At 40.8% G+C, this 13,373-nt stretch overlaps 1 protein-coding gene across 1 annotated transcript in view; it reads left to right on the top strand.

Annotated features, from left to right (window-relative positions):
* The first annotated feature begins 1,576 nt into the window (after positions 1–1,576).
* Positions 1,577–13,373, top strand: part of LOC139716712 (uncharacterized) — a 38,076-nt gene continuing 26,279 nt past the window's right edge. Inside the window, exon 1 of the mRNA XM_071628240.1 lies at positions 1,577–2,594. Coding sequence (XP_071484341.1) covers positions 2,120–2,594 — 475 coding nt within the window. The 5' untranslated portion in view covers positions 1,577–2,119. The remainder of the gene's footprint in view (positions 2,595–13,373) is intronic.

Raw genomic sequence — 13,373 nt, 5'->3', positions numbered from 1 at the left:
AACGTGTTGTGGTACATGCTTCTAAAGAATGAAAGAGGTTTTGTTTGAGAGCGTGCCTTGCATCGAATCTTGAATCAAACGTCTAATCAGGCCACTGTCATAATATCCGGCGTCTTTGCAGAGGTAAAGATTTAATGTCACACATCATGTGTCGGAGAATTAATGTGCATGTCGCTCCACAGAGTTTCTCATGCTGTGACTTTGTATGGATGATTGAGGTCCACCTTCTTCCTGTCATTGAGTTGGTCAGGCTGACTGACGACTGGTCAGTTAAGAGTTTCCGACTTCAGGATACACAGTGATCGACGGGATGAAAGAAAGATATAGCTGACAAAAGATAATCGATAAATAGGACATGATATCTCGCGTGATAACGAGATCCTTTTGGTTCATTCATTAGTTAACACATTTCCGTTGACCTAGCTGTCGAACCAAGGTTTCACAGCTGAAATTGATTGCGTCCAATGTAAATTTCTGTTAATTCTTTTAATTTACCTCCTCTTCTTCCTTCACTGCTAATCTTTCCTCCTTCTTCTGCTGCAACTTATCCATCTATTTGCTGTCTACTTTCTTCATATCCACCAACTCATCTTTCTTTGCCTATAATTCCACCCCCTCTTCCCATTCGTTGGACGCCCCTTAGCACTCCGCTGTCCCCGCTTGCGAGAGAAGTAGGGATTTTTCTCGTTTATCGGTCCGTAGTGTGTCTTCATGTTTTATTGTGCGTGATGTTTGATAAGCTAAAACAAAGAGAAAGAATATGAAGGGGTACAAAAGATCTTCGTCAAACCCGCTCATATGATTGGTTTTATGACAATCATGGCCTCCACGATCACGATCCGACACAGAACGGAACTCCAGGAGTTTACTGTGACGCATTACAGGTCGTATGTCGGGATAACCCATCAACCAAACCTCGGTAATAGCTTGTCTGTCTGGATCACGTTCGCAGTCGTTTTTATCTGGTCAAATGTTATGACATGATGAACATGGACCTACTCTAAGATTAGTCGCGTTTGATAGCTGGAATCTTACGATGAGTGATGAGCAGAAACAGGAGTGAAAATGAAGATGAGAGGAGAGAAGGCGTGACATCGTGTCATGGGTTGATGCCATCCTGGTATGTCATTGCATTGTACATAGGCCAGGATACTGAACAAAAACAACAACTATAAACATCGAGAGACAAAAATAAAGCACGTGCATACGCGTATGTGACGAGAGGTCCGATTGGCTAGCGCACGATAGGAGTCTCTCTACATTTCCTTTGCCATTATGTAGCAATGAAACGTCGTCTGTGATTGGCTGGAGGGCTGGCCTGGTTAATGACTGCGGGCGTTTACTGTTCGGTCAGCTTTGAAACTGCGGCGAGGCGTAGCTGAGATAGAACGTTGAGCTTTATGTTTGTTTTCACGGACATTAAACCAGTCGTTTGATCTCACCGACAAACGAGCTACGATTCTTTTTTCCCCTCCTATCGAAGTAATCGACAGTCGCATTTATTCATCGCGGCAGTTATTATTTTGAGCGCTGTGATTTTTTTTTTCCTTGCTGGTGCACCCCAGCTTCGTTCTTCTCCCGATTTGTGCTACTACTCTTGACATAGTAAGGCCGTTTCGGTGACACCCCGCGTAACTAAAAGATGGAATTTAAACACCGGCAAGCTCCCATCGGAGGCTAGACCGAGATCAGGAGCAGACGATCGGGTTTGGATGTTCGCGCGGCACGTTTCTTCTCAAGTTAACTGTTTATTTTTTCGTGAAAGGTGATCGAGCCGAGATGTGTATTATCCGATGTGATCAAAGTTTGCTCGCGTAGTCGAGCTGGCACACCGTAAGAAAAGACGACCGCCATTTCTGGGACGAACAGCGAAAAGAAGCATCAGTTTTGCAATCATCTATATCTGAGATATGCAATATTTACAGAAACACGATGATCTATAACGGAACAGATGTCGAAGACAAATTCTAGTAGTGTGTTTTTTCTATAGATTCTCGAGATCATTTGAATAATCTTCGTGAGTGGTGAATTCCAGTGTTTATGTGTGAACAGACAGACACACGAAACACGTTACCCTTGCTCCTTCGAAATTCACCTAGGAATAACTGAGCCATCCAACATGGGATTGGTGGATTATCAATTGTTCTTCAGGACACACATATCATTATTCCATGTTTTGTGTTGTCTGTTCCAGTTGTCATCGACACTAGTAAGCAACACATATCGCACAGATCTTTTATCGAACCGCGCACATCACACGGCAGCAGAAATGCAGCTGCACCGGTGGGCACTCGCGGCGGTGGAGTACCCACGAACTCTGGACTGCAGCGTAGTCCCATTCATACGAGAACGTGAGTGCCTGGAGCTCGTACAGCGACCACAATCGGAAATGAACTTTTATGTGGCCCCGCCTCGTCCCGGTGGATATCACTCCGTTCTGCCCGATAGCGGGTTAAGTGGCAGGGGCACGCATGATGCAGTGATAGCTATAGACCCGTACCCACAAGCGAGTTTTGGCCATCTTGTGATTATTTTCTTTCTGGATTTAAATTTAGGTCAAGAAAAGTGCCAGGAGAGAAACGGAAAATACCTAGGTGAGTCGCAGAAATTCCCCTCTTTTTTGATTGCCAGTCCATCATATCACATGTGTTCGTGAGTCAGACAGAGTTCGAGAATACATTTTGCATTCACATGACAATTCAACCAAAAACTCACGGAGGTGATAAGGTGCAATTTGACCATTAAATTGATTTATGTACCGAATACAGACCCCTTATGAAAGAAGAAAAGTAATAAAAGATTACTTCGTAAATATTTCTGATTTGCGGGTCCTCCCACACTGCCAATAATATTGTTCAAAGATCACATTCGGAGTTTGAACAGAGTGTGTCGGGTTTCAGCTCGCACAAAAAACTCCTCGAACAGAATCGACTGAACACATTCTTTGAAGTTCCCTCCAATTTTTCAATCCCTCGGGCTTTTGCTAGTTGTTTTTTGATCAAATGACCTACCCTCGAAGTGATGTGCTCCGGGCGTGATTTAAATTCTGTGGAATGTGTAGCTACATCACGAGTTGACATTTTTAAGCCGTTCTGAAGCCAAGTCTAGTCGGACCTCCCAGCTATGTTTTGCAATTTAGAGTCACGATACATCAATTTCGTCACGTCAGTATCAGGCATTAGCCATCTTGACATTGGGAGCGAACAGGTGAACTAGACGCCAGCTACGACGTTTTGGCGCTTGGTGCGGGTTAGATTTACCCATGCTTCGTCGGAAGTGAACTGAACAGAATTGATACTTTATCACATAAATTGATACTTTATCTAACACAAAATTGCACAATGGCTATCATGATTATCTTGTTTCTTTTGCCAGTGTGATCTAGTCAAACCTTGATCAGGCATGGTATGAACTTCAAATTTAAGATGTATTATGGAATCGGGCTGGGGTGAAATGAAATCTGATATCCTCATATTCTATTTTATACAGCATGTACAGTATGCGTAACTAAGTAGCCCAAACAGGAGATCCTGTGCAGTACAACGCCAACGGGGATAAAACCAACCAAACAGAGAAATAATATTGTTCATCGCTGTTTATGTTTCATAGAACGTTTTATTCCTCTGATGGACGTTAAAGGTTCCCTTTTAACTGAGTGACTGACATTCTGAAAGCCTGTGAACGACTTGACCTTTTTTTTTTGGGGGGGGGGGGAGGGGAGGGGAGGGGTTATAGCCACATAAAATAATGACAGCGCATATACTGCATAGACAAGCTATAAAGACATGTCAGAGCTATAGAAACTATATGATATATATATATATATATATGTGTGTGTGTGTGTGTGTGTGTGTGTGTTGTGTGAATTTGCGTTAGTTCATGTTTTAAAGTCGTGCATTAATCATTCCAATCAAATAAATGACATCACAAAGGAGTGGAAGTCATAATCAGTTAACAACGTGCATGCTCCCGTACACATTATAGAGGCGTCTGTCTCGTATTTACTTGAGCGTGGCGTCTGATGTGACGTTATGTTCGTCCATAATATTACAGTATGTTCAGCTCCCAACTCGCCCCATGGTGCGCATACCTTGTCGCGTGGCATTCAGTCAGTAGCTGCAATAGAATCAGCATTGCCTGTCACCATGTTCTCGCGAGGTACGTTGTTATGTGAGTACAGCCAGCTGCATTATGTTTTCCCCCATAACTTGCGGTGGTAAAGATGGTAACTTGCAGTCTTATCACAAATCAATGATCCTCGCACCACCCGTAGGCTCTCGCAACGTAATATTTTACGTTATAATGTTAAAACAGCGTGTGTGTTTTAATGAGCAAATTGATAGTGAACACTTCGATGTTCGAGCGATATGAATCTCTGTCTACTCATTGCACAATTCTGTCTCCTAATGGATTGACACTTCGTGTTAAAGTCAAGTAGATGATCACTTAAAAGGGAGAAAATTCATCTCGACAAAAAAAAAAAACAAAAAAAAAAACCGCGCTTACAAAATGTATTCCGACAAAATGGCATAACAAACCAAAGCAAAGTATGTAGCAGGCACAACAAAAGCCAACAACATTGTATATTAAACGAGAAGCGGACTTGCACTATTGAAGAGAAAACCCTTTGCCTCTGTATAACTTAAGGCAGTCATCTCGTGCAAGCCACGTGACACACATCAAGCCAAAAATGTACGCTCATAAATGGAAGCTGGGAGAAGACTGAACGACAAGGTCATTGCTCTCTCGGTTATCACTACGCTCCTCACGCCACAATGGCGATTTGACATCCACGACCGTTACCATGACAACCATGCGAGGTATCGTTTTCGCGATAAAGATGGCATCCCTGCCAGATAACTCGTATCCTGATGGTGAGATAAAGAGAACAGTTTCGTACGCTTTTCACACACTCGACACAGAATGTTGTGCCGGTAATATCAAAAGGCAATGCTATAGCATTGTGTATACACGATTGAGCCGGTCTTATGTATTCATGCACTATTGCACAGCAATATTTCAGGGGGTTGTGGGACAAACCCGTTACGTAAGGACGTAAAATTATGCGATACTCGGGCGTTTTTAGTTTAAATTCTTAATTCCTATCCATCCTAACTCTTGCAATACACACAAAAGATCGAGATGAGACCATTTGGATCAAAATATAAAATGTTTACTCCTAGTTTTGTGCCTTTTATAAAAAAAAAAACAACCCAAAGTCTGTCTTGATACATTTCATACACTGGTCTTGTTTCACGATACCGTCATGATTTTGTGGTTTTAATCATGAACGAATGTTTCTATCATGTTAAAATTCTAATGTTGGGAGAACATTTCATTGGTAAGATGCCATTTTTAAGTCATAAGTTTTCAGTTCGTGTTACCACCAGATTAAAAAAAAAATCTCAGAAGTCTGTGTTTTAGTTTTGTTTACATGTCAGAAGGTATCATGATCATGGTACTATGACAAGTAAGATACTAAAAAAGAAACCAGGATAGGACCAAGTTTTGCATACTTTGCTTATAAGGTTACATTTTTTTTCAAACATACGAATTATATATATATATATATATATATATCACAAATCCTACAGAACCACATTTTGTATTTCATGTAGGGTCCTACACAATGTAGGTCATCAGCGTCTGTCTTCTGTCAAATCATAGAATTTTGTTTCCATATTTTAAAACTCAAACTCCATTAATGTTTCAGTTATTTCAGTTTTTCATCTCACCAAATTTTGTATTCCGCCAGTTCCTCATTTCTGTGAAATAAAACTTTGTACCAAAAACTAAGCGAGGATGTTTAGTTTCAAAGTTATAACGTAAAGCTTCTTGGGGTAAGAAAAAGAAGGTGATGTCTCCGAATAATAGTGCCTGCGATGGACATTATATTAATCATTATGAAAATTGTCTCATATTCAATCGTTCGTTTATAGACTGAGGTGTCCAGGAAAATTGTTGGGAGTGAATTGGAAGGAAGTATTTTGTGAAGTATTTTAACCCTGCTCTTTTGAATTTGTGTTTAACTTTTAAGACTCTTTAGTTTGCACTGGATTATTGGGCCAGGGTAAAGTCAAACATTTCCTTTTGAATACGTCCGCTCTCGTACCGATGCCTGTAGTATATTTGCGTAATGCTGAGACTTTCGTCACCGCGAAAGATCGTCTTTCCTCGCCTCTGTTTAGTCTCAACAAGGAGGTACTACCTCCTTGGTCTCAATGCATGCCAACTCTTCCGCCGAGTTTCTTGTCCCCATGTTTTCGTTTCCACATGGTCCGTGACGAAAATCCCTCTAGCTTGCCACCATCCCATGGTTCCATGACTCCAAGCCGCGAAAAGAGTGGAGGAATAGTGCATTTTATACGAATATATAGTCAGTTCCCCAGCGGCGGCTTGTCAGAAGTGACAGTAATGGCGGGTGTGCACGATTTAATGATATCAACATTCTTGCCCCTCGCTCGTGCAACGCTCTTCAAACCATTTACAGTTTCGACACTTGCCATGCTTGCAGTAGGAGTCGTGCTATTTATCTCTGTCTCAGCTCTCAGCTGCACAGCATCCTACCTCAGAGATAAATTGATCCTTGCCCTCCTCCTCCCCTTCCCTCCCGCATCTTTAACCCCCCCCCCCCCCCTCCACCTGTCATGTTGTTACCCTGGTAACTGGTATCACGAGTGGACGAAACATACGAGATATGACGATGCCCTACATTGGGGCGTGTGTAGAAAGCAAATTAATATTGTTTCTCTGCAGCAATCTTATGATTCGATAGTCCGAAGGTGAATCAATTTCGTTAATCGGAAAATGAAAAAAAAGAAAGAAAAAGAAAAAGAAAAAGTGCGTATACTAACGGACATGAGGAATTACAACCATTTTTTGAATTATTATTTGCGGATAATCGAATAGTCGAAATAGCGAACCTCATTTCATTTTCGGATAAACGAACCTTCCGAAGAGCAGCCTTCTTTCGTTTTCGGAACTAGGAATCGTCGGAATAACGTACCTTCAAAATAACGAACTGTGACCATCAGATCTGTAGGCCTACATCCCGTATATCTTACCATGTCCAGGCGTCTAATCAGGCCCGTAGCCAGGGGGGGGGGGGGGGGTGCGTCGGGTGCGTACGCACCCCCCCCCCCAAATTCTGAAAGGTCCACTTTTTCATAATAACGGTTTTTAGCAATTCTCAAGATAACAATCCAAATAAATATAAAGACATATTATATGCTACGTAAATGTGGAAGAGTACGTTTAACAATGTTAAAAATAATTGTACGAAACCCTTTTGTTGTATGAACCATCGGATCGTCCCCATGCACACAAACACAAATGTTATGTATCACCTAATTTGTGCGAGCTATCATTATATTGGCACTGCATGCCATGGCCCTTGAGGCGTGTGACCGGTGTTTTTTTTTCCACTGGCCGCCCGAGTACGTGCGATTCGTGGATGACATTGAGGTTGACACTTGCATTTTTTCACAGGAACAGAGGTAAGTGGATGAAAATCTAATAGCCTCAAGTTTACATATATGATAAAAATTAAAGAAATTTCCTCGAAATTACTATAATCGAAAACCTGAGACATTTTATATCTACGTCTCACAAAGATATAGTATACATGTATATATAAGTACATGTTGGCATGATAATGCCTGGGGATAGATTATTATGTCAACTATTTTCCATTATGAATGCATGCTCCAATCAAATTGGTGGTCATGAGTTAGCATTTCTTACGAACGATCAGGAGAGACAAAACAAAATGAAAGGCCTGTCTTACTCCAGTTCTCTTGTAACACTCATTGGGCCATTATGCATGCCTAACGAATTATAATAGCTGCTTTTTCTAGCCCTTTTGCTAGTACCAACATTCGAGAAAAGATCATCTATCAAGTAACTGTACGATCTCCGTGCATAATCTAATGCTTTTTACAGTACAAACGATTTCTTGAGCCTGCACCGTTTCAGGCTCTGTTCTGGATACGGCGGTAGAAACTCATTCTTTTTTGTTGTTTATTTTATCATTATTTACTAATCTCTTTTCTAACTTACAGGTAGCGGATTTCTTTGCAGGCCAAATTCGGAAATGTAGTGTTGATTATTACTTATACATTTTCTCATGTTGTGACAGTTCTATTGGTTCTCATTTTAAAGTGAGCCAAAACCTAAGAACATTTTCACTTATAATTTCCAAAGAGTATTATGCAGGCACGCAAACTCATTTTAGTTGTATTTCATTGAAATGTAATGGGTAAAAGGGTATGAGAGAGAATGAAAAGTGCTGAGCTATGAAGTAAAATGGTAAAGTAAAAAGTTTGTCAGATAGTATTACAAAAGAAACTCTTTCTTTTTTGTTTGTTTATTTTATCATTATTTACTTATCTCTCTTCTAACTTAAAGGTAGTGGATCTCTTTGCAGCCCAAATTCGAAAATGCCTAGAGACAGCTAGTAACCAAATATGCTACTATAATTTAATAGATAAGAAATAACCATTCCAGTGTGCACAGTAAGACAGATCAAATCAAATAGGAAAACATCTGAGCACTAAGCCTGAGGTCTGAATTTGCACTCAACTTCTTCCAATGGCTAACGGATGTTTAATTTTTGAATTTCACTGACCTCCAAATTTCACAAAGAAAACCTTCTTAGCATGATGGTTAATATGACATTTGACTGATATTGGAGATGTTTGCGAATCGGATCTACTACCTTTAATATTATTAAATCTAAAATGATTATTTGAAAGTTCGGAAATGCTGGAAATATCCTACCACAAGGAGGCAAAATATAAATGGTTCACATTTACAATAAATTTTTTTTTTAAGTTTTCTTATTTATTTTCGTTTTTGACAAACTCGCATACCAACGGCTGATATACTGTATAGTAAAGTGAATGTTTCATCTTCCAAACAGCATCCAATGGGATGGAAAACTCCAACTGAAAGGTGGACACCGTGACCATACTCGCTAAAGAAAACGCGCAATAGGGGTCGTTTTTTCTCACGGATTAGATGGAAAGTGTGATGTACGAGCGTATCAATGATCAAAGGGTATCAAAAAGGCCGAAATTTGGGAAAATGGTATATTGTTCAATCATGATGAAGTACTTCTTTAGGGTGCAGGAAACATTTAAGGAATACTTGTTTTTAAGGCCCGAAAAAATCATATGATCAATACTCGTTTAGGGGGCATTTTGAAAGTCCATGTATGAGCATGGTGTCCACCTTTTAATTGTCGCTACCCCTCCCGGGACAGTATCAAAGGACCGTTTTGTTAATCAACGCAATCCCCCCTTCCTTTAAAAATCCTGGCTTCAGGCCTGCTAACGCGGGTATACAATAGAAAAAATAAAAGTTAAAACAACACCAGAAAAATCACTATTCTCAATTTTGCGGCGCGCTACGCGCGCAGAGTCTCGAACACAATTAAACTTTGCAACTTCCTGGCAAAATGAGTTTTTACTATTTCCTAGATGAAATACCGTAACGCGATTGCATGCAACAAACAAAAATACAAATTTCCTCGAGACTTTAAAACGTCATTAAAACAGTCAACATTCACAATTTGCGGCGCGCTTCGCGCGCAAATTCTTATACAACTTTTGTAGTTCGGTCGTCCAAAGAATATATATATATATATATATATACACTTGGTGATTCTATCCTTCTATGAAGAGTGCTCGATATCCTCAAAGGAAGAGCTTTAGACAGAAGTATTGCAACAAGTTCACTCGGTTGATAATAGCAATAAAATACGGATGAACCTGATGTCAACCGAGTGAACTTGTTGCAATACTTCTGTCTATATATATATATATATATATATATATATATATATATATAATTGTGTGTGTGTGTGTGTGTGTGTGTGTGTGTGTCATCATTGGTATTGGTACCGAAGGTCCGTTTTTTTAGTGACCGCACCCCCCCCCCCCCCTTGAAAAATCCTGGCTACGGGCCTGCTAATTGATACATAATTTATGGTATGCACTGAAATAGTGATAGCCATGCAGGTAAACCTTCTCACAAATATTATGACCCATTAAAGGGATGGTATAGCATTGGTGAATATATGGATTGGGCTTTTAACTTTTTTGCGAGATACCAAGAAACCACTTGTGAAATAGTACAAAGCACACCATTCTAAGAGGAACTCAAAGTTTATATGATGAAAGTCGGTTTTGGAATGGCTGAGACATCCAAAACAAAGTAAAACAAAGCGATCGTAATAAAATGTGGGTCCCAACTTTTATTAGGATTGCTCTGTTTTGGGTAACTCGGCCATTTCAATACTAGTTTTCATCAAATAAACGTTGAATTCCTCTTGGAATTACATGCTCTTTTATTTTCATAATAAGTTTCTCATTATCTCACCCTAAAAAATGTTAGAAACCTGAAGATAGGTCTCAACCAAAACTATACGATCCTTTTAAACTCCACAGCATCCGATCCCTAAGTGAGGTTGTTAGACCAGGGAGCTATCTACATGGTAAGACCAAGGAGCTCGCCTATACCAGTACCTCTTTGGGGGACAGGTGACAGGAGCAGTTCTGCATGATCAATAATTAACAGTCCTGCAACTCATTCTACAAGCATTTATTTATCCTGAAATGTCAGTATGTCATCGCTTCTCCAAGCTGGCAGAAAAAAAAAAACAAGGCAAAAAGGATTGAATGGTGGAGAAGTGTTCTTAGATAGTGATGTCAATTTATATTTGCATCACTCGGTCACAATCTGACAGACAAGGTAAAAATTCCGCCACAGAGTGAGATGAGGGTACTCGGCTACATCCGGGTGCTAAGTTCCATTGAACCACCCGAATCCCATATATTAAGTTCCATCGAATGTTTAACGTAAAATTGGGGGAGAGGTGTAGGCAAATTCCATCACTGAGATAACATTTTACCGAATATTACATGGCGTTCACTTCTCCATAAGGGAAATTAAACATATCATCCATATACATTTCAATTTGTTTTGAACCCATGACGTACCGTTATGTTAGTCCTTTATATGACCAATTACCTATATCGATGTTTTACTTGTGTTTCCGAAACTTTGGTTTTGGAGGATATAGACCACAGCAAAATTACTTAGACTAGAGAGGGCGAATATCCCTCAGCAAGCTCAGTTTGAAATCTCGATTCCCGTTGTTACCCGGTTATCCTGTAACAGTGATTTCACCTTTGTAAACTCGCGTGCAACCATGACAGGGTGAGGCCCTGCTTTACGAAGCTGTTTAGAATTTGAAAAGATTAGAACATGGCGAGAAACTTGAAGAATAAAAAAAACAGACCCGAATGATTTTTCGGCCAAAATCCGCAAAGTAACGACAGCGTTTTCTCAACCCTGCCTGCCCAGCCTGCCCATCCTCCCCCATCATTTTATCTATCACTTTGGGGAACGATGATTCTATTAAAAAACACTTTTATCATCATTCTCGTTGTCTTCAGCCGCTTGAGTTGTTCATTCCTAAGTTTTTATACCCCCGCCAAACGAAGTTTGAAGGGGGTATATAGGAATCAGCGGGCGGTCGGTCGGGCGGTCGGTCCGTTGCAAATCTTACGTCGCGAACTACTTCCTCAGTTTTCAACCGATTCCCATAAAACTTGGCACAGATGTGTGCCTTGGGTTGTAGATGTGCAAGACGTATTTTTTGCCAGTACCCAAAAGTACGTTGCCATGGTAACGGCATATTATGGGCAAAAATGGGTACAAATCTTGCGTCGCGAACTCCTCCCACAGTTTTTGATCAATTTTTATGAAATTAGGTACAGATGTTCATCTGAATATGTTAATGTGCAAGATACATATTTCCGCAGTGGCAAAAAGTGCGCTGCCATGGTAACGGCATGTTATTGGTAAAATATAGGGCAAAATGCTTCATGGCAAAACTGCTTCATCAGTGTTCTTCCAATTCTCATGGAATTCATATTGAATGTTTGTCTTAGGATATAGGTCAGCATGACACATTTCTTGACAGTGACAAAAAGTATGTTGCCATGGTAACAGCTCACATACAAATTATGAGCCAAAATGATGGAAAATTTTGTGTTGCAAACTACTTCCTCAGTTTTTGCCCAATTTCCATGAAACTTGGTACAGATGTGTGCCTTTGGTTGCAGATGTGCAAGACGCATTTTTTGACAGTACCCGAAAGTACGTTGCCATAGTAACGGCATATTAATGGCAGAAGATCAAGGAAAGATCTTGCGGATTTAACTACTTCCTCAGTTTTTTGACCAAAGCTTATGAAATGTTGTTTGGCGGGGGTATAACCAGTCGCTGTAGCGATATTTCTAGTTTAACTTTTACAATGATGTCATTCTCTTGCTTGTTGGTGTGTGTACGTCTTCGGGGTTATCATGGGGCGTGCAGACAGTGAAGAGGGATATAGGTATAGTAGTGTTTCAGGAGAGCAGGGATTCGGTTGTCATGGCAACATTCATTTGGATTCTTCATATTTTGCAAGAATGTTTAGGCTATTAATTTAGTTTACACGATCTTATGACTGTCTGTAATATATGGCCGAGATGGTCTTCGACCTTGATTTGGTAGTTGGGATCTTCATATGGCTGGTCATCTAAACCAACTTTCGATTCTCTGACATCCCTGTAAGGATTGAATGAGATTTCTTCCAAACTCCGACCAGTGAAACAGGAAAAATTTTGTCTACTGTGTGTCCATGGATGCAAGAGGCAAGCATTACCCGTCGCTTGGTATGACCAAGGAGGTATGAGAGAACCTCTTTGGTATGACTAGGCGGCCAGGGGTTGTGGAGATCCCCAGTTTGTCGAGCATCGCGACTGCCAGAAAAAAAAAAACTGACTGCCAGCGGAGAGGAATCGCTTTATGCGCCGTAAAATTACCCATAAACTCGGCCGACTCTCTGGGGGATTCCGGTGCCAAAATAATAAAAGCCGGCTAGCCTTGCACTTGTTGATATACGGTATTATTAAAACTCTGAATAACCATCGTGCCGATATGTGCCCGTGTTTGCCGAATGCTGCTATTTGAACTGTTCTTTCTCGGCACAAGTTGCTGTGGATTTTTACCGTGGAGAGCCCTTTTCATAATTCGGGGGTTTACCTCACTTTGGTCTTGGAGCTGGGTCCCTGGTCTAGCAGCTGGTCCCCGGGGGCCTCGCCTGATAATTGGCCTAATTGCGTGTCTGGATATCGGGTACACTTGAGGTCAAGCTCAGGTCACGCTAACTCCCAATGGTGTAAAATGACTTCCAAAGAGCTTTGCCGCTACTAGCCGAGAGGGAACACCGCTTGTCTTGCCTTCTACTACCAGTAAGCCATCTCGCCCGTTTCGGAGCTGAGGGGAGAAAGGGAGACGACTCCTCAATAGAAATTTGTTGG

This window comes from Diadema antillarum, unplaced genomic scaffold (genome assembly GCF_040938485.1).
Source record: "Diadema antillarum isolate AM-2024a unplaced genomic scaffold, OU_Dant_1.0 scf00000069, whole genome shotgun sequence".
Lineage (NCBI taxonomy): Eukaryota > Metazoa > Echinodermata > Echinoidea > Diadematoida > Diadematidae > Diadema > Diadema antillarum.
The sequence above is the reverse complement of the archived record's forward strand: the minus strand, read 5'-3'. Positions and strand labels throughout refer to the sequence as shown.